This window comes from Perna viridis, chromosome 1 (assembly GCF_037379345.1).
Source record: "Perna viridis isolate PV_CMFRI_1.1 ecotype Kerala chromosome 1, ASM3737934v1, whole genome shotgun sequence".
NCBI lineage: Eukaryota > Metazoa > Mollusca > Bivalvia > Mytilida > Mytilidae > Perna > Perna viridis.
In genome coordinates, this window is record NC_142445.1 from 17,408,579 (window position 1) to 17,427,706 (window position 19,128).

The window sequence follows — 19,128 nt, forward strand, 5'->3', positions numbered from 1 at the left end:
CCCTAAATTGATAATGCATGTTTTAGCCTGAAGTTTGAGAACATTTCTTACAATTTAAATTCCAATAATTTTCCAGTATAAAGTAGGCATTGTATAAACACCCTTAAATTTTGAGATTAGAATCACTGATGTGGTATCAAGCATATAGCTTTAATCTAACTCACTCAAAGGGAAATAACCATTCAGAAGTCATGTAAAGAATGAATGAAATAAAGTAAACATCTGATGTTGGCATATGAATATATGTCTGATAAATGATATAAATGCTGAGTGATGTGATGTTTTGTCATGTCAAAGGCTTGATCTTGTAGGTTATTTTTATTTCATGTATGGAATTTATAAACTGAAAGTATTATTTCATAGCTGATTTTTATATTTGTTCTTAAGATTAGTACAAAAAATGTATTTGAAATTACATACTAAGAAAACAAAACCAGTATTTTTTTTTTTTAACAGTAGTTACGCATTACCAATATTAATTGTGAGCTGCTATTATATTAATTTATACGATCTGAATTACAGGTGGTAAGAATGCCCCAGGAGCTAGACCAGATCCTGTAAGAGAAGAATGTGACATTCCTGTGAAAATTGCTGATCTTGGAAATGCATGTTGGACAGTAAGAATCCTTAATTTTATTAGAAGCTGGAGTGATATTGTATTCTTAAAAAGAAACTAAGTAATATGTTTCTGATTTGCTTATATATATATACAAACATCGAGTCTAGCTGGCCGAGTGGTCTAGGGCGCTGGACTATGTGCAGGCGGTGTTGCCATAGATGTCACAGGGGTACAAGTTTGAGTCCCGCGGAGGGAACGACCAAAAATTTGCATCGCAAATCTGACAGTTCTAACATCGTTGGGATATATGGGTATTAAAACATTCTCGCATCCGTTGGGTCTGCCAGATAATATGGGACAAAAAGATTTCAAAAGATTTTTAGGTTCCTATATATGTCCCCTTGGTAATTTAAGGATTTTTCAAATGGGTGTTTAAAATTCCCTCCTTTTTTTCACCTGTGAAATGTAGTGAAGTGAAAAGATTATGAATTTACACACAAATTGAAAAATTTGAAAAGGGTTGTTTCACAATGCAGTTCGACTTATAATTAGAAATTGCTTACTTCCTATGAAGTTCTGTTAGTTCATGGATCTTATTCATGTACTTTTGGAAGATTATGTTGATTTTTGGACATTAAAAATGCTGTGTTTGCTTTAAAAAAACATTCAGAGTTCGAGTTCCTTGAATTGGTCAATAATATGTTTTCATCTGATATTCTTTGATGCTTCATCATACTGACATCGGAACATTCTTGAACTTCAATCAGTACTATGTAAAGGTCAAAGCTACATAATTAGTAATGACTTAAATTTTACCTGTAATTAACTTAAATGACACCGGGTTAAAGTTTTTCTTACATTTTAATACCCAAGCTGACAAAATGGCTGACGAGTTAGCGGAAGCTTATTCTTTAAGATTTATTACGTAACAGACCGACTAGTCAGTTCAAGTGTTTGAGAAATCCAAGTTTATTATTATTGATTATATAGGAGAAAATTTTGTTACTTTGAAATGTGTTTGTGATACACAGGTGTTTGAACCATATGACTTCAAGCGATTGAAGTTCGACTGTACAGTGCATATGTTGTCTATGAATTCTTCTGTAAATTTGAATGAGGCTGTTGTTCAAAGATTTGGTTTGATTAGATGTTTTTCCATGCAAGACAGGTACATCTTATGTGATATTGTTGGTCTGTGTTCAGTGGAAAACAAGTCATTAATGGAAGAAATGTCTGCTACATGTATATTTCCACATGGAAATACAAGCTCTACCAGTAGGGTATTATCCTCTTCTTTTTTTTGGGGGGGGGGGGGGGGGGGGGGGGTTATGAGAGAAAAGTATTTTATACAATTTTTCAAATGTTTAAAAAGCGATTGTATTTCTACTGACCTATTATGCTTGTCTTTTGCAGTACCACAAGTTTACAGAAGATATCCAGACAAGACAATACAGATGTCTTGAAGTTCTGCTAGGAGCTGGTTATGGTCCTCCAGCTGATATATGGAGCACTGCTTGTATGGTAAGAATCAAACATTTTTTTAATGGTTTTAAAGGACCATAATCAGTTTGCAATTCAAGAATTAAAATTGCACACAGATGTTTCCCAACAATTCAACCTACTTATGATTCATTAATATCATTCAATACTTTTTGATTAATAGAGTTAGAATGCTTTGGATTATAGTTAACCTTTAATTGATGCATACAAATTTAGGCTTGTAATCAATTAAAGATTTGAATAGACTACTTTAAATACTGAAGTCTTCAAAAATGTTTTGTAATTTAGTTTTTGTTGAATGTGTGCTCAAATGTTAGATGTCTTTGGTGTTTTACCATCTATGAAGTTTATTTTTTATATTTCAGTCAATATTTGCATGATAACTTAAATAAGAAGTGAAAAGCAGTTATTTTAACTTAAGACAAGAAAAAAATTGCTGTTAATTTCAATTTTGAAAGTGATCAGTTTCTGTTAAACTGATGTAGGATATTATTTTTAAGCTGAATTGGTATATAATAATATATGGTGAAATAATATAAACTGTGAATGAATGAGTACTCTATAGAAAAGTTTTGTATATAATAATAATTCTAATTAGCATACTCCTGTTTTGTGCATTATGATTGGTTGTTCACCTTTTATTCGACCTCTGTGATTGTTTTTACAATAGTGTAAATTCCATGTACATATGGCTACCATCTTTTTGACAAAAGATAGACCTGTTTAGAGGCTCAAAAAAGTATCATCTGTGTTATTCCATTCATTTTTGGTCATTGTATATTCAAAACTATAATTTTTACCGAATATAGTTATCAATAGCCCATAAACACTTTCACTATTGAAACTGACAAAGATGTCACATTGTCTGAGTGCTGCCATTGGGATGTCAATTTCAGATTTCAGTTTCATTGAATGAGAGTCTACAGGAGTAAAAATTATCATTTTTATAGCTTCCAATGTTGTGTAGTAAAAATTAAAAAAGTTAATGTATGACATACATGTATTGTTTAATATTGATACATAATTTATTTCCTAAAATCATTTATATTTTGTCATTACCCCTAAAAGACTATGTGAATCATTGTGAAGAATCACAAATTAATTTTCACACATGTTGCATGCTGTAAGATTTAAGATCCTGTACTTTAAATTTTAATGAGGGTCTTTATCCCACGTGATTGCATCATTTTGATTTACAGTTACAGTTTCACATGGGCATAAAATTAAATGTTAGATAAAGAATTCCAGAATTTTATGATTACTTTATATTGAGGATGAAATGATTCATTGCAATATTGATATATCACAATACGATATGATACATTTGACTGAGGTTTTGATATGATACAATGCTGGCCAAAATATAACTTTTTGTTTTCAAATTATTGATGAAGTTACTGTGCAAATAGCACTCCACTTAAGGATCATGCAAAATGTGATTGATTGTTGGAAAGACTACATATTTTTATTTTTGATATTTGTTTTAAAATGTTATATTAAGAAGAAATTAACATGTTGCTTTTCATTTAATTCCTGTTCATAGGAGATGTAAATTACATAAAAAGTACTGTAGAAATCAAAATTAAGGGAGATAACTCTGTAAGTGATACTGAAAGACAATAAAAACTAATGAGTTTTCATTGTGAATTATCTCCCAAGTGCAGACAGATTGGAATGAGTGATTATACATTTTATCATATAGACCCATAAAACAACTTAATAACAAAAATAAAAATGTTGAGCCTTTTTGGTTGTGTGTCACTTATTACAGGATTTGCATGATTCTTACAAATACTGTTACTTTAGTAGGACATGTCTTGTGAGGAAAAATCCATAATCTTTGTTAAGATCAAAGTTATAGACTATAAGAATGAAACCTTGCAACAACAAAATTCATCTTTTTTTAAAAATCTGTTGAAATTTTTTCACTCAGAAGTGAAGAAAGTATATAGGACAGCATGCTGTTTTATGTATCATATTGCCACCCTTGTATCATGATACATACTGTATTGCGAGGCAGTTGTATCCTTACAGCCCCACTTTATATTGTACAGTAAGATTAAAAAATATTGTACACTCCTTGAGACATTCACGTTTCCCATTTTAGCGTTCGTGCATCATTTATCGTGCGTTTACACATCGTTTTGCGTTTGTTTAAACACACGATACGAGCGTTCGTTTATTTTTGTACTTTGATTATTTCCTTGATTTAACTTTTATTTTTATATTTTTTTGCTATTATTAATCTTTATATTTTCATTAATTTCATTTTCTATTTTTTCTTGCGTCATTATTTGTTATCATTATTATTTTTCATCTTACGTCTACCGTGTGTTTAAATACATGCTGTGAGCATTCGTCAATCATGCGTTTAAACACACAATATGAGCGTTCATTTATCATGCTTTCAAACGCATGATAGAAGTGTTTGTTTAAACACATGATAGAAGCGTTCATTTATCATGCATTTGGTAAGAGTTTAGCGTTCGTTTAGGTATCGTGCGTGCGGGAAACCTAAACATCTCAAGGAGTGTATCAAATGTTGCAATGTGTTTAATTATCATAAATTATCATAAATATTGTATTAGTATAGGTTTTGGAATTATTTTTAAAGTGACAGTTGACAGTTTTTAATATTTGTTTAAACAAGTGTGGACACAGACTGGTATTGCCAAAAGGACAAATATGGATGCAGACGGTTCTTGTCAAAAGAGCAAATTTGTTTTTAAAACCGTCTTTTAACTTACATGAATGAGAATTAGACCAATTCAGCTTCTTCATTATACATCTTTTACTATTGTGAACAAGTCCTTGATAACTTCGCTTCTCTAGCCACTGTAATGAGAAAGCAAGCAATAATTCCTTTACATACATGTATCGTTAAAAATATATATATGTTTAATTATTTTTTCAGGCATTTGAGATGTTAGTCGGTGATTATTTGTTTGAACCACATTCAGGAGAGGACTATTCAAGAGATGAAGATCACATAGCTCATATCATAGAGCTCCTCGGTCCAATACCTCGCCATATAGCACTGGCTGGAAAATATTCTAGAGAATTCTTCAGCAGAAGAGGTATAACAATGATTGGATATATAAAGTAGTACCTTCAGTACAATGGTCATTAAAATTTAGATTCTTTTTCATTTAGGAGTGATTTCTGTCATATACAAGTGATTTTAATTTATTTCTCCACTTGAGGTTATGTTTAAAATTGAATTTTACTACTTAATTTTGGGCATTGTGCTTTTGCGCCAAATGGATAAAAAATCGTTAAATTGCGCCAAAAAAATTTTTTCTGTGTAGTCCTTTTCTGCCAGAAAAAGACTACCTTTTGCACCAAATACAAATAAAGAAACTAAATATTGAAAAGGTAAAAATCGAAAAATAAAACTATCATGAAATAAAGAAAATGAGTTAGAAATGCATGCTGTATTAAAATAACCTTTTTGAACATTAACTCCACTAGAGAAAACTGTTGCTCCCAAGCCCGGGCAAAGGAGGAGGGTCTATATTTACATTTTTAAACTAAAATGAAAGTCTTATATTTCTTATATTTTCATAATTATACTTGTCAAAGAGATGAACAACCAGTTATAAGGAGATTTTTAAAAAAAATTTTTGAATAACCAAACCATGCAGCTTATGTAGCACTAAAACATCATCAAATATAAATTAACTGTATTCTGGTTCAACAGGATCATTAATTTATTGGCGCAAGTTAACTACGAAAATCGAAAAGTAAACTGGTGGAAAAGGAAAACGCCCTTAATTTCAGTATATATTGCTACATATTAATCAATTACTCCAAAAGGCCTTGATTGTTCTGTTTCTGGGTTTTTGATCCTTTTGAATACCTTATATCACCGATCTATCATTGGAACTTCCCTACTATTTCTGAACACTACACAAAAATATAGTCCAAATGTAATTCCTTTTATATCATTCAATACCTCTTTTATAACAAGTAAATATGTTTCTTGCAATTTATCAGCTCAACAATATTCTATTCTTTATGCAAATAAATTTAAGATCTAGTCTTCATATCAACTCAAGATTTGAGGGCCTCCTTTTTGGCCTTGAAAGATATTTAGTAATAAATATACATTTAGGAAATTTATATTTTGCAGTAATGTGTCTGGAAGGATAAAATGTGTTTGATATTTTCATTTTAACACACTTATAAGTCAAATTAACTGTCCTTTCATTAATATTTTACCATTTATAAACAGGAAGTAAAATTGGCGGGAAAATTCAAATTGATCAAAGTTTCTTGTTTTCGAAAATCTTATGTTAAGGAAATTATTTTCTTCAGCTGCTATTGGTTTTATTTAAGTCTAATTGTTATGTAAGATAAATACTCTGTTAATATAGCTTTTGCATTACAATGCACATAAACTTTTGGATATATTTAAAATTAGGGAAAAAGGTGAAATGGAACAAAATTTGTAAATGTGTGTGAAGTTACACCAATTGTATAGATTGACTTTCAGTTTATACATATTAAAAAAAGATAGTTCTTAATAGTATTTAAAATGCAATGTATGATCACAATTTTGTTAACATCATATAAACTGTGAAATTTTGTTCATGCTACAATTTTCACAAGAATCAAAAAGCACTAGTGCTATCAGCACTTTGATTTTCTCAGCCAGTAGTTTTTTTTTCATTATTATTGACAGAGGCAATAATGCTGTAATCTGATTTCCCTTCTCTTCTAAATCCTCAGTCACACAATTCACTTCTAGATTATGAAGATGTCATTATGGTTCAGTACAATAAAACATCTGTTGACTGCTCATTTCTTAAACTAAAGGGATATATTCACATTTACCAATTTCCAGCCCACTACTATAAGTGGAAATTATAGCTTGCCCACTAAAATGTCTTTTTGGCTTATCATTATTTTAAAAATATTGCTTAACCCATACAAAAAATATTGTTGAGCTTTACATCGATATTAGATATGAAAATGGTGTCACTAATTATCGTTACCATGTTATTTTCAATAATTTTCTTTTGGAACTTGGAGGTTTGCAGATGTTTTTTTAGATAAGTAAATATTTGCCACATTAATTTTGACTAACTAATTATTTTGTCAAAAATTATTTGATACAATAAACAATTATGGTTGAAATATTTAAGTTGTTTTCTGTATCCACCAAATTAAGTGTTGTCCATCAGTTTGGTCTAATATACACATTTTTTGTATCATTCCACATAAAATTCAGACACTACCGATGGTAAAGTGATTCATGGTGTAGAAAACTCGCCAAACTAACAATGCTTTTTCAGTCTACATATGCTATACTTTCAAATAATGATAATCATTTCTGATTCAGATTTTCAATTTTATAGAAAATCATACATTCATCTCCCACAAAAATCAATGAAATGAAACCAAATCAAGAATGATAACTCTTTCAAAGTTCCAAATTCATGTACAATCTATATAATATTTATCTCAAATGCACAACAACCAAAGGAAACACTAAGAGTGGTTATGTGATCAGTAACCTTTTCTGAATAAGAAATAAAACCGAATTTGGTAAGTTTTTGACATGCATGAATCACCTTCTATCTGATTTTTAGATAGACTGATACTTAAATGCATTATTCTCATCGGTTTCACTGTTAGGCATGTTAGCAAAGTAAGCACTTATTTGATTAAAAAATATGCTATTTCCACATTGATTTGACAAACTGTATTTTCCAGACCAAATTTTATATAGACTGAACATACCCCTTTTTAACCCAGAAGTACCAAATATTACCTGAAGCAAAATCTGTGGTAATTTTCACAAAAGAATGAAGTGTTAAATTATAGTCGTAAGTTATGAGTTCTAAATACTTAGATCTATTATGACATCATAACTTATGACTAATTTTATAATTAGGGGTTTTTTGTGAAAAGGACTTCAGGTTCTTCCTGGACAACTTGTAAACTTAATTATATTGAAATCTTTTAATTTCAGAAAATACGCAACATTATAGTAAAAAATATTTTTTTTATTTATTTATTTTTTTACAAGAATATGAATTAAACTATTTTTTGTGATATTTTGTTTGCAGGGGAACTGAAACACATTCAGAAACTTAAACCATGGGGACTTGTGGATGTGCTTACAGAAAAATATGAATGGACAGTTGAAGATGCTGCTGCTTTTGCAGACTTTTTAACCCCCATGTTAGAATTTGATCCTGAGAAAAGGGCAACAGCTGAAGATTGTTTGCGGCATCCATGGCTGAATGATTTGTAAAAATTAACAACTGGGGAACTAACAAACGTGACACAATTATTCATTGAGGATTCTGATGGTTTCAGGCATTTGCAGACATTTTTATATTACAACACATCTACATGTTATCTTCGCTAGGGTTCTACAGAGTTAATCGAGTAACCAAAGTTGATATCTCAGATTTTTTTTAGTTTTCTCTGTCATTTGAAATCTTCTTATAGTTATTTTAGATAGGATATGCTTAATGAACCTACTGCCAGGAAAGGAAATGTCAAACCCTTCGTGAAAGGATTAATATATACCAGTTTTATTTATTTGTACCATGTAGTTTGATATAGGAAAATGACTATTGATTTGTGACAAAATGTTTATTTTATCTCACTAGTCAAGGCTTTCGTGAAAATTTTTATGGGTCACAGTTGTAACGGTTTGCTATTTATTCTAAGGCACCTTGATATAAATATTTACCAAAAGACAAAGGAATTTTATTTTCATCATAAAAACTTTATCAAGCAGATGTCATTAATATCCATTTGGTTTATCCAAACTAACCATGCTTACAAATACCCTTGTTAATATCTGTAAATAAAGAGCCCAAATAATATTGATGTAGCAAGTTGTCATAGGTTTTACATGGACAATATAGTTCACTTCTAACAAAAAATATATCTTTAATACAGACCCCTTGTAAAATTCTAAATGTTGTGTATACAAACAAATTTTGAAATCAATTTCCCTTTTTGGTGGAATATAAAACTATGTGTCTGATTATAACTTGATTTCTGATTATGAAATCAAAATCAAGAAAACAATTCAATTTTTGGGATAGATTTGAAGTTGTTTTTTAAGTAGGAACTGGTTGCACAAAATTTGGTCACTATTTTAACACAATTTCTTGTAATGAGTAAGAGGTAAAGTCTTTTAGTTCACCATGTTTGTGTAACTGGGTCCGAATTACTGGACTATACTGTATCATAGTGTATAATTGAGTTTGCTCTGTGTGCAAGTGGTTGCAATAGTGTGCATTTTTGTCTTAAGAATGGTGAGGAGATCTATAACAATGATTTATGCATTGATTTTTTTTTCGTCTGTAGATATGATATGCATTTTTCCTAAATGTAGGACATCTTTGATTTTTGGAAACTGTATAAGAGTTTTAGGCTTGGCTTTTTCAATTGCTGAAACCTAGAGGCTTAGCTTATATTTTTTTTTCATGCAGTGTTGTTCTAGTTGATTAATCTACCTGTTTGATAGGGCTTGAGTTAAGGATAAATATGGGAATTTTTTCTATATGCAAGTAGTTTTAAATTTAACTTAACACATAATGCTAACTGGAAAAGAACAAAGTTGATAGATAAAATAATAATTTATGATGTATTAAGTCACAAAGAGAATTCTTCAGTTGGTTCAGTTTACATCTCACCTTTAAAACATTGAGCACTGGACATTTTAACCCATGTGTGATTTTCACGTCTTCTTTACATGATAAAAACCTGCAGTCTTTTTCACAAAAATTTGTAAGTCTAAAATTTATCCTAAGATTTGATATCACAATGTTATTTTCTATTATGACTTCATAACTTAGGACTAATTTTACACTTACAACTTTTTGTGAAATCGACAACTGATATTTGTAGTTTCACAAAAAAGCAACTTTTGGTGTTAGGTGCAGACATATAAAAGGCATCTTACAACATGTTCTTAATTTGTGTACTTTTCACAAAATTGATTTTAAAGTGTAAAAAAAATTGAACATTGTCCGAAAATTTAAGACAAGGATAACTCCCACACCTTTGAGAAATTGACATCTTATCTTTGTGTTTTACTGGGATAAAATATTCATTGATAGTTCTTAAACGTTTACTATGGAAGCCTCTACTTAAAACTCCATATTTGTTTTTTGTTTTTTTGTTGTTTTTTTTGGTAGTATGCTATATTAAAATATAACTAGTAAGGATAATTGTGTTTGTCAATTTAGTGCTATTTGAACATTCCTGATACCAGTGACCAAACGACTGTTAGGGCCCGTCACAAAAAACTAGTGCTGAATTTTAGAAATATTTTAATTTTACTTCTGTTACATATTCTTATTATATTTAGTGACTTGTCTTAATGTTAACTTAAGAAGAAATCCATATGTTTATAAGGATATTATAGTTAATAGAACTTGTAATTGTTATTAGGTGACTCAAGAAAATATTTTTAATCATTTTTTCATGCTGTTATTTATTACTCAAGATTGTTAAAGTTCAGGACACATCTTTGCACAAAAGAAGATGCAGATGAAAAAAAAATCAGTTAAATAGTAACGAGTTGGTAACTCTCCCTTTTTACATTACCTGGCTGAGAAAATAACTTGTATCTGAATTAGAAACTAAGACTTACTTCATAGACTATCTGAAAACCAGAATAAAACAGTCAATGATAATCAAACGAATGCCTGTTAGTATGACTGTTGGAAGAATAGATGTTTGAAAACCATTTGTGAATAGATTATTGTATTTCATTTGTCTGTTTCTTTTATTGAATAAAAAGACAAATTGCTATACTTAATTCTTGTTTATTTTTCGATGAGACTGCAAAAATTTTGCGGATATACTATGTTGATGTGTATGGTCATACATATACTATGTCATTGTTGTCTATGTCATGGTCTAAGTTTTTGTCTGTATCATTGTCTGTGTAGTTGTGAGTTGAAACTTGGTTTTCCTGCAAAAGTTGATTGATCATAATAAAATTTTAAAAAAAAACAAGGTTCCAAACCACAACAGGGAGGTTGGTATTGATTTTGGTGTTTGTGACACTGTTTTCACCCTTGCTTGTCAATCACACTGTAATAGATTTATTGGAGAGAATTCTTATATAAATAGTATTTTGATTTTACAATTTAATGACTTGCACTGTGTCTCTTCTTTCTGAGTTCAGTGCTTATTAACTTCTCGTTTACCATAATTCTTAGCAGGATGTAGCATGCCACTTCCCTTTTCATCCAACTTGTTGGTGTAAAAAATACGGGTTTTAAAATTATCTGCTTTTAACAAAACAACCAGTCATAATTATTTTTTGATTTATTTAACTTGCAGTCCTCAAGGGAGTAATATAATAGTAGGAGTACTACAGTTAATGACAAATATGATCATTAGTGCGGGCGGTCCTTCTAATATACACCCATTAAGGTTTGACCAGTCTGCTATATTATTTCCTCGTTTAAAGGCTTCAATGGATGGTCGTTTAAATAGTTGAGAGCATTTAGGGTCATTCATTATAAAATACTAGAGCTTCCGTAACAAATTTGAGATTGTGTATAATGTTGGGTGGAATTTTGTTACAAATGTTAATTACTTTCTGTTTTATTGACTTAAGTCATTTATTTAAGTCTGATAGCACACGCTCTGCTAGTGACAGAACAAGCTGCATATTTTGCTGAATTTCTAAAGGCAGTAAGCTTCTTTGAATTAACACTGTTGAGATTATGCGTTAGGAACATAGGACTACTATCAGGTTTTAGGTGACATAAGGTTTCACCCTTAAATAGACATTTAAAAGTTCCATTTGAATGTACACTTTTTCAATACGATATTGCAAACTTCCAGTTTCCTTTATGTAGGATTTTATATCTAGTGGGTTGGTTGCTTCAAACATTTTCCCCTTGTAAATCGTTAAATCAAAAAAAAAAATTACTGAGGATTTAGAGAACGTATAAGTGAATTTGACTGAGGACTTAGAGAACGTTTAAGTGAATTTGACTGAGGACTTGGAGAACGTACAAGTGAATTTGAGTAGTTCATGTTCTTTGTTAGCAATGTTAAATAGCATTTGAAGTTTATCAAATAAACCATTAAAGACAATAAAGCCACCATCTCGGAACTTCTATACATAATTATGTTGTGCTTTTTTGGGAACTTGGAGAAATTGAGAAATAATCGGACGGCCTGGTTTTCTTATCTCTTCTCTGCTGGGGAAAAAATCTAAATTGGTTATAATGTTTAGAGGTAGTTCGTGTACTTTTAGAAGATATACAGTCTGCCACATTTGTTATATTTTTAACCCGTTAAACCCCTGTTTAAACTTTTTTTTATAAAATACTTCTCATTCTGATCTTTGTCAATCTGAGCATCTTTCTAACAGTTTGTTTAAAATACCGAATTAATATATAAGAAAAGTCTCTTGGTTTTTTTTTGGTTTTTTTTTTTGTTTTTTTACCTAAAAATTTTATATGAAAAAATAAATACAACATTATTTATTTTTTACCATTGTGGAACTTCATTTATTTTTTTTTGGTTGCCACAGACATTTTTTTAAAATTTTTCTTCAGAGTGATTTTTTGTCTCAACAAAATATCCTAGCCCCCTTCAATATAAAAATGGTCGGTGCCTTACTAGTGTCGTATCTTTAACAAAACAAGTACTTTCTTGTATCTGTTAATAGGTCATATGTTAATGTTTTGCTAAATTACGAAGAAAAAGGAATCCTATTGATGTCAAAACTGTAAAGGGCATAATTATAATTAAAATATCAATATATTCAACTTTGTGCTCTTACAGGTTACATATTCCTCTTATTGGAGGACGAAATCCAATACGAATTTAACCTTTGACCATAGAAGCACCGGGATACTAATTTTTGGATCCTTACTAGTTTCGTTACATAACACTATAACACTTTAACAATGAAGTTGAAAAAGATAGCACATTCCGTATACCCGTTACACCCTTCATTTCGTTCATAATAAAGATAAGACAACGTATCTTCAAGGATATACTTTAACTGTCTTTGTGGATGTAAACCACAAAAATCCCCCAAAATCTTTTGTAACACAGTGTAAACCAACCAAACGCACGATAGAAGTGAAACTGACGATCAGCTCACTGTTCCTATACTTGGTGTTATTGGCGTTTTTGCGTTAAGAACATTATTAAACATGATTTTTTTCCCAATGGGAGCACTTGTTCTCCAATGGGAAAATGTGACTTTCCAAAGGGGAAACTGGTTTGAATATCGACTTTCCAATTGCGAATTGTGTACTATTTGCAAAACGTTAGTCAACATTTTTTCTATTAAATGAAAAGTCGAGACCCCATAGTACCCATGTCCATCTCAATTGGAAGCGGTTAAAACAATTCTGCGGAGGGGTTATTTAAGTTAACACTATGTGTATATATCTTTTGAAAAAGTTCAGTATTTATATCAATATGAATTTTATATATTTTTTGGCATTCAAGTATCATCTAATATTTTGTGTGATGTACGATTTAAAGTAAGGTACCAGGTTTGTTAAATCTAATTTTAGTATCTTGAACACTTACATATTAGAATATTCCAATTTTACACGTTAAGTTGTTGAGTGTAGTTTCTCCGCGTCAAAATAGATGAGCTTAAAATAATTTTAATGGGGTGTTCATCATTTCTTACAACCAAATTTATGATTATGTACATGTGTGTTTAATTTCTTATTATTTCATATACATATATAAAAATATATCAAATTAAACGTAAAGTGTTCACCGAACAGTGCAAATGCAGTTTAGATTATTAATCATTGTAAGTTAAATGTTAGACTAACCCAATATTGCACGGGAAATTAGTGTCGCCATTGCCTGAGAAGAAACAATCCTACAACGTAAGAGGTTGGAATTCCGTTCCTCCGTACCCCAACCTCTTACTTCAGAGCGCCATATTGCACAACGCTCGTTCCGCCGTTCCTTGAAATCGGCAGAATTATAGTAAAACTATTTTCCATTTAAAACGTTTTATATCGTTTCTTTACCATTACACGTGAGAAGGTGACTTAACTAAAGAAAAACAATGACCTACCTGGTGAGAAAATCCAGCAATCTTGGAAATCCTTTGTAAAAGCAGTTAAAATGAAATTCATATGTGGTTTTTAGCTTTTTAAGTGTGGAATTCCGGTTGATTAAATTACGGATTTTAAAGTTTGCGAAACGAACATATCAAATTAACCAACGAATTGCCTTTACCAACTTTAATTTCGTTCTGTCAAAAATATATTGTATTCCGTAAAATTAGTGACCTAATTCAAAATTGCTGGTCATTTGACAACTGTCATCATTACAAATGTCTTCTTATGTATTCAACAAATATTTAAGATTTTTATCCTTCAATAAATAAAAGGCATTAAGTTTTTTAAAACACATGTTTAGCTAATTAACATTTGCGGTGGCTTTCAACATTTCAGACGCTAGAGGTTAGGATGGCACCAAGTTAGAAAATAGCTTGCCAGACAACCTCTAGCATTGCTGGAGTAGAGAAGAAGATGTTACGGAAAAATTATGTAAGTTATTTTATTATTCAAAATGTGTTTAGTTTTACTAGAAATAAAAGTCTTTGGTATTATATGTTTCCACAAGACAAGGGCTAGTATCTATAACAAAAACATTTTATCTACTTATAGCTCACATCTTAAAGTTAAATATGAAGAAAAATAAAGCTTAGTTAATGTTTAACTGAAAATATATTTATTTAAAAAAAATATCAATATGCTCAACTTCGTCCTCATACAGGTTACATTTAATTCATCTTACAGGTTAAATTTATATCTAACTAACTAAGGGTTTTTTTTTAACGTCCTTGACTACCCTGTCGGGTCTCGCACGGACGGCTTTACATTTATCTCATATTAAATTTCTTTATTATAGGTAACACACCACCAATTCAGCCAATGAGCATTTGGGACGTACGTTAAAATTGCCCCTTGTTTCTCATAGCGCTGTGAAAAAAGTCTTCATTTTATTTTAAAAATAAAAACTGTTTCTAAAAGGAAAACATTTCTGTACGTTTTACAAGTGCATTTTGGTGTTGTCAAGCCTAGTCTCCATAATGATTTCTAAATACATGTATACAAAAGTGGACACAGACTGGTATTGCCCGAGGGGCAAGTATGGACGCAGACTGGTATTGCCCGAAGAGCAAATTTGAACATATATACGTTTTGTCTTGAACGTGTTTGCATTGTCCAGAAAACTTCTCCATTTATTGATATCAATAACTGAATTTTGCACATGTTGATAAATATCCATTAACATGTGTTACCAAACATCTAAATGGGTAATAAAGATTAACAGAAACATACAGTGTGGTATCTGTCAGTTACATGGATGACCTTTATTTTAAAATTGAAGGGGCCATAAACTCAAAGTCAAATGAAAGCATTTCTTCGGTAGTTGGTAAAATCATATCAAAATTTAATAATTGATCAACCATAACTATAAAGTCATTGCACGAAATCCAAGTGAATGTGAACGACGACACGGACGCCGCCGACGGTGACGCCGCTGTCAGCACCATACCAATATACAATGGTTTGCATGACACTATTATATTAAATATATACATATATATATAGGCAAATTCGGGGTTTGGGAATGCTCCATTTTCATTTCCCTAAAATGCCTGTCAATTACTCTTCCTTAGGACCAACTTAGTGATTTGCTAAAGAGTAATCAAGGGAACGAAGGTTATAGCGGTAATCAAAAGAATGTAATCCAGGGACAAAGACCCGACATGGAAAAAAGACATACATAACAAAGAACATAAAGTAACTAAAATCATACATACAAAGTAACAAAAGCAAATGAGCAACTCGGACTCCACTAAAAACTTGGAGCATGGACCAGGTGCACCGGCAGGTTAAGATTCAGCAAATGCTGTATACTGTACAATATAAGCGTGCATATCACAAATTGGATCACTAGGTCACGGATCGCCATTAAATCACATAGTAATGCATTTAATGAACTGAATGAATGAACGTGGTCACATGCTTACTATAATTTCCCCCAATACACCATGACCCACATTCACGGGAGGGACTGTGTAAACGCTTTAATGCTTTACACCGTCCGTTAGAGACCCCAAATGATAGCCAAGGACGTTAAGAAACCCCTCAGTCCTCATGAATTACAAATACCACATACCAGGTCTAAAAGTAGAGTATATATGTTAGCACGAAAACAAAAATTAAAACAAGTATAGGAATAGTCAGCTGATAGTCAGCGTCCCTCATATCGTGCAAATAATTGGCTATAACTGTGTTACGAAAGATTTTTTGGGATTTTAGTGGTTTATATCCACAAAGACAGTCGAATTATCAACTTAATTATCTGCTAGAAGCAACGAGGTCCTAGCTTCATAATGCACGAAATGAAGGGTGTAACGGATATATGGAAAGTGCTATCTCTTACAACTTTATTGTTATAATGTTATTTAACCATTACCTTGTGAAAACATAGAATTCCCCATGCCTTTTAAAGAACTTTTACTTCCGGTGACCAGTGCTGCACTGCAAGTCTGCTAATACCGTATGCCATTCTGAGGATTGTGAGCTGACATATGTAGAACCATGCAGATATATACTCTTCTGCAGGTCAAAGTAAAAGTAAAGTCCAGAGAGCCATTGAATATTGAGAAATTAGCACTGAAGCTTATGGGAAGTGGAATTAGTTGTTTCAAGCCTTATACAATAAATAAGATTTAGTTATAAATATAGTTATTATATAATGAGCGAAGATTTTTATATCATTTTTCCCATAATTTATATACAATAACTGTTTGATTCACTCTCGTTCTTGGTCGCATCACAAACGTAACAAAACTTGTTATTTATTATCACTGGTAGTCCGGTAAATTCATAGGCTGTCTACCGATTTAAGGTATTTTGTCATATATGGCAATCTTTTTGTTATTTACTTAGTCGTTTGGCTATTGCAAACTAACACAATATATATTTTTTTTTCTAAATAAGGTCAGTTGTCTGATTCCAACAATATCAGTAAGTCAGATCAAAGGAGTATTATGTGTTACAGACAACTATCAATAATGATTTCCCGTACAAAAGACTTTTGATTTTTTTCTTTTCAATAACTTCCATTGACATTATACATGCAATTAGTTCTATGAAGTTTAAATTTTCACTGAAACGTAATAACTCTTTTATTTACCAAAGACTTACGCATTTTTGATTTCCTATTTTTCACCAAAATGAACAAGCCGGGTATTATATAGATGCTAATTTAGATAGCATTAATATTGTTTCGTAACATCTCAAGATCTTACGTAAGTTAAGGAGATTTAGTTACAGAGATATGATTTTAATTTCATAATAATATTGTATATCAAGCCTTACACTAGTTATCAGAATTTGTAATGAATTGAATTTTGATAATTGTTTTTCTTCAATTTTATTACCGAAGCTCAAAGTCTTAGAAATGTTATATAAATCTTATCTATTTTTTCACATCTTAAATTAGAGATAATTTAGTATTCTTGTCGTTTTAAACAAGAAGTCATGAGAAAACCAAAGTTAATAGGCTTTAATCATGATCACGAGAAAAAAAAATTTCAATTAGTGCCTAGAGTAAGAAAATTATAGAACGGAACCACATACGAGTTCAATATTTATAATAAAAGGCTGTTTCAACTTCTTTTTCCATTAGTCAATATTGCAAGCTTGGTGTCAAAGCTTTTTCTTAAGGTAGGTCGGAATTAACTTTTATCACATAAAGTAGCTAAAATTACTAAACTTTGATTCTAACTCTATTTTCAATTAGGGTATAAATGACGCTTATGTATATACATTGTATTTTTCACATTTATTAGAGTAATTCTGTATACTGTATTGATGTTTACTTATATAGTTTTAGCAATACTAACTTATTCAGAACAGGATTTGGTTTTTATTATGAATAAAAAATATCATATTTATAGCAGTTAAATTAAATTAAATTAAAGAGGTTAATTGCACTATCAGAAAGAGGACAAAGATATTTAATCCATGGCAAACTTTCCTTGGAATTCTGCTGACCCAATTTTGAGGTTATTCTCTTTTTTACGTTTTTAATAAATATTTTCATGTAAGTATTTCTTAGGATACTTCTCTTCTGAAACTATAAAACATTTGTTTAATCAATTTTGTTTTTTCGGGGTATTTTGCACAGAACTGATTTGAGGATCTTTTATTTGTTGACAAGTAGTCGGTAGGGATTGAAATAAAGCAAAATAAGGCAGAAATTCTAACTGGGGTTAAAATATTTTTTTGTGAAAATCAGTTAACCATTGTCGGAGTTATTGCTTTCTTGAATTATTATTATCTTTGTGTTGTTCTTATCTTGATATTTTCATTAAAACATCCAGCCATCTTTAACCTCTGAAATCTCAAGTGCAAATGTTTTGAAACTTTAGAGGACTGTTTCCGCAATGCTCTTTACAAATGAATCCATTTTTGTGTTACTCAGATTGTTCGGTGGTTCAGCGGTAGTCGGAATGATTTAATTATAGGGACATTCTTTATTTGATATTTTGTTACTTCCAAATAATACGACTGAATGATTTAAAATTCTCCGTCTGTGCTGTTCAAGGTTTTTCGCTAGTGAAATTATCTTCCAAAACTATGCATAATTAAGTATCAACAGTTTTAGAAAAACACAGTTTACAACATATTACACTTCATTTGATAAAATACCTATATAATCTACAATATTTTAAACATTGGTAAATTGTATGATATATTTAAAAGTAACAATGTAAGAATCTTAACATTATACTTTGGTCATAAATATAAAGAATTTTTTCAAAAGGAAAAGCTTAACGCTTCACACAATATGAAAATGCCATTCAAATGTCTGCTTAAAAATTACTTCCATTTAAGAGTTAATTTGTGACTGCCAATGCCTGTCAATGAATAACATTGAATAATTGATCGACTGATGAACAACCAAAGAACCTCAAGATAGACTCCATCGTTTTTTTTTTTTTAAATAAAAAAAAGAATGGATGTAAGTGAGGTTGTAGACTTTTGCATCAATGTATAACA

The 19,128-nt window shown here is 30.7% G+C and overlaps 1 protein-coding gene across 3 annotated transcripts in view; it reads left to right on the forward strand.

The window, feature by feature from the left end:
• LOC148627533 (SRSF protein kinase 3-like) overlaps nucleotides 1-10,848 on the forward strand; it is a 29,561-nt gene extending 18,713 nt beyond the window's left edge. For all 3 annotated transcript variants that reach the window (XM_088574352.1, XM_088574362.1, XM_088574368.1), the window contains 4 exons: nucleotides 523-617; nucleotides 1,973-2,080; nucleotides 4,974-5,136; nucleotides 8,134-10,848. In XM_088574352.1, coding sequence (XP_088430478.1) covers nucleotides 523-617; nucleotides 1,973-2,080; nucleotides 4,974-5,136; nucleotides 8,134-8,321 — 554 coding nt within the window. In that variant the 3' untranslated portion in view covers nucleotides 8,322-10,848. The remainder of the gene's footprint in view (nucleotides 1-522; nucleotides 618-1,972; nucleotides 2,081-4,973; nucleotides 5,137-8,133) is intronic.
• The last annotated feature ends 8,280 nt before the right edge of the window (nucleotides 10,849-19,128 follow it).